The sequence below is a fragment of the Tetrao urogallus genome (genome assembly GCF_951394365.1).
Source record: "Tetrao urogallus genome assembly, chromosome: Z".
Taxonomy (NCBI): Eukaryota; Metazoa; Chordata; class Aves; order Galliformes; family Phasianidae; genus Tetrao; species Tetrao urogallus.
The window spans coordinates 33,158,614-33,161,885 of record NC_136816.1 but is presented as its reverse complement, the minus strand read 5'-3'; the positions used below and the strand labels follow the sequence as shown (position 1 = coordinate 33,161,885).

General features: G+C 34.9%; 1 protein-coding gene across 1 annotated transcript; it reads right to left on the bottom strand.

Moving 5' to 3' along the window:
- Positions 1 to 1,438: 1,438 nt before the first annotated feature.
- Positions 1,439 to 2,964, bottom strand: LOC306956919 (protein FAM240B-like; the record flags this gene model as incomplete). The annotated part of the gene is made up of 2 exons (XM_079548251.1): positions 1,439 to 1,517; positions 2,825 to 2,964. 2 exons carry the CDS (start codon positions 2,962 to 2,964, stop codon positions 1,439 to 1,441), a joined length of 219 nt encoding a protein of 72 aa, XP_079404377.1.
- Positions 2,965 to 3,272: the final 308 nt, after the last annotated feature.

Sequence of the window (3,272 nt, the reverse complement as noted above, 5' to 3'; positions counted from 1 at the left end):
ATTTCCAAACATATATTTCAAGGGCATCCTTATTCCATATTTAATGGATTTCACAGGTCTCCAAAAAATAATTTGTTGGGAATTATTTTAATGCTTTAATTCTCATAATATGTCTGATTTTTCCTAGGGACACAAAGAAGTGAAATTAAAAGGTAGTATATGAAGACAGAACAAATAGCACTTGAATTTTTTGTTTTTCTTTAAAAAAAACAAAAACAAAAACAGATGTTCTGAATTTTAAACACCAAACTTTCCCTCAGTTCCCTTCTTGTCTCTCAGTAATTCAACTATTTACTATGAAACAAAAAGAATTACCAGAGAACTAGTGAAATGCTCATATGAAAGGAACTGAAAAGTTTAGCGATTGAGAAAAACTTTTAGAGTACTCAGAACAGCCCATTTTGCCGTGTATTACCCCACTGTGGTGGCAACAAAGAAGTCATCCTAAGAAGGAAATGATTTTATTATGCTGCCTGTTGATATGCTTTGATACTGTTGAAAGAGACATCACATCCTTATTAAGCATTAGAAAGGGAACTAGAAACTGCTCTGATGAATGGGAAATATGGGAAAAGAAATTTGCTGCTTTTGTGAAGTTACTGGTTGTAAAGGAGTACATATTAGGTTTCATCAGGTTAGAGAAAAGAGTATGCTCTCCACTCAAGTGTGTCAGGCAGATATGAAGATGCATCAGGTTGTCTGTGTAACATGTATCAGTTCAGCTCTAGGCAACTTGGTTTGAGTACTAGAAACAGCTTCAAATCTCCAAGACATTTTGCCTCTCAATTTAGCTAAAATTTGGCTTAACAAGTAAAGCAGTTCTTTTCAGTATATCACAAAGCCTGTTTCTCAGACTATGTATTAGTGGCTTTACAAATATTTTAATGTATGGCAAATAGGATCTATAATGGCTGTCAGGTTTGGTAGTACTTGTGATCTAGGAAGTAAATATATGTTCATATGTGTCCTCACTTTCTTAGTCTGAGTAGGGCTCTGCTGTATTTATATAAAAAAAAAGCCAAACAAAGCTGTATTTAAAAACAAAACAAAAAAATAATCACTTAACTATTCATGAAATATTTTTGGGGGGAAAAAATTGCTATCAGTTTAGTTCAGAGAGAAAATCATACTATCCTGGAAATATTTTTGCTGAGCACAGTGTAGCAAAATGCTGATTTCTTTCCCGTGCATCTGCAGCTCAGTGAACTTATTTGCTTTGAACACTTCAGAGTGTTTCAATCTGTTTATCAAATGAGGGGATGGATACATAACATTAAAAGCAGCAATTCACATGTGAAACTTCTGACAATGACTGGTAATTATTTATAGCTCGCTTAAGCCACAGAGTAAAATCCACTTGAGTTTTTGAATCCCGCTGTCATACTCTCCCACAAAACAGTTCTATTCTCTTCCTATACAAGCAGTGAGTTTGAGATCTTCAAATAGATGCGTCTTCAGGTTGGGTCCTCAACATCTTTATTCGTTTTTCGAGCCTCTCCATCCATTCGTTTCTGAGCCTAAGGATAGAAACACTGGTTAGCTTATCCCTAGATTTTTACTAGGAACCAATTTTTTTTTTTTTTTTTTCTCTTCAGCACTTCTGCTAATTATTATGCAAACTGATCTGCCCATTTAGAGTGTGTTGCTGGATAGAAGTTCAGGATTGGATCTCAGATCCCACTACCACCTCATTTGATCATTGTGGTTTATTTTCATCTTTTTTTCATCCTTTCTTAAGTGTCTCTTTCTGCCAAAGTGACTTGTCACCTCCACTGGAGATTGCTTACTGCCACCTGCTGGGTAGCAACACCCATTGTTTCCCTAGTCCCCTTCTCAGAAATTATTTCAGAAAAAGTACTTTGTAGAGAGGCTTTTGTGCACCATTTAGCTTGGAGGAGCTATGAGTGTTGAAACTCTTCTTAGGTCCATAACAGGAACACTAACTGCCTGTCAGATGATAAATGGAAGTTTGTTTTCTCTTTGGTAGAGTCTAGATACTACAGAAAGACTGCCTCAAAAAGAAAGCAGAAGTTTCACAGTTGAGGATCTGAAACATTGAAATTAGGTTATTTAGAAAATGGGTAAAATGTACTGGAAATTGATTCCAGTGTTGCTTCATGGAAGGTTATTAATGCAATGTCATCTTATACTTACTTGCTTAAACATTAACTCAAAGGAATGTAGGAGGGAAATTTGGAACAAATGCTTTCTTTTTGAACATTTCATAGCCAGAATACCCATCTGTGTATGTGCCTTCAACTCCCGGGCACTTCGTGTGAAGTAAAACAGTATTGATGGTGCAGCAGACTACTTTTACATTATTTAGCTGAGTAAGGTAAATGTGACTTACTGAGGTAAAAATAGCTACAGATGGTTGCTTTAATCAGTTAGACTATTCAGACCATCTGCTTTATTATGGACTTTGTTCAGATTAACTCACACAAATTAATTGAACATGTACTCTTGTGAAAACAAAGCCATAGAGAAAGAGGGTGAATCAAGTACAGATAAGTGTTAGTTCTGATGTGAACCTTGATATTCAAGGCAAGTCTGTACTGCTAGAGTTTGTCCTAATAACTTCAGGAATTTCCACACTTCGGACCCAATTTTTGAATAAGTAAATTATTCTCTCATCCTGTGAAGCAATAACTAATACTAATTAGTATTAGTAGGCCAATTTGTGAAACTTTATTATTTTCTAAAAATATAAGGAAGTAAACATTACTTTCAACTTTCACTGTGTGACATAATACAGGCATAACTTTTCTTTTAAAAAGAATAACAGTGCAAACTCAAATAACCTTTCAAAATACAAACTACTAACTTTGTCAGAGCACTTCTTTGCTGACGTTCTCTTTCAACTTGCAGATACCGAGTTTGTTGTTCAATTGTCTTTTCCCAGAAGTTTCTCAGGTTGCTAGTTTCACATCCTCGCACTTCGTGACGTATATATTGACTATTCATTTTCTGCTAAGGATAAATTTGAAATGGTTATATTACAAGTTATTTGTCCCTCATCTTTTTTCACAGCAGAAACATGATACTGCTGTTTTGGATCTTCACAGCATTAGGTTCACACAGTTGTTTTTTTTTTTAATGTAGGATCAGGATACCAGTAGGCAATTTAAAACTTTTATTTTCTGCCTCTGACACTAGACAATGTGCTGTTTGCAGTGATTTGAGTTCCTGCTTGCTAATTTCAGATACTATTTACCTCTGTCTGTGATTTTTAAGATTAACATGTATAACTTTTCTTTAGCATTCTTTACTTT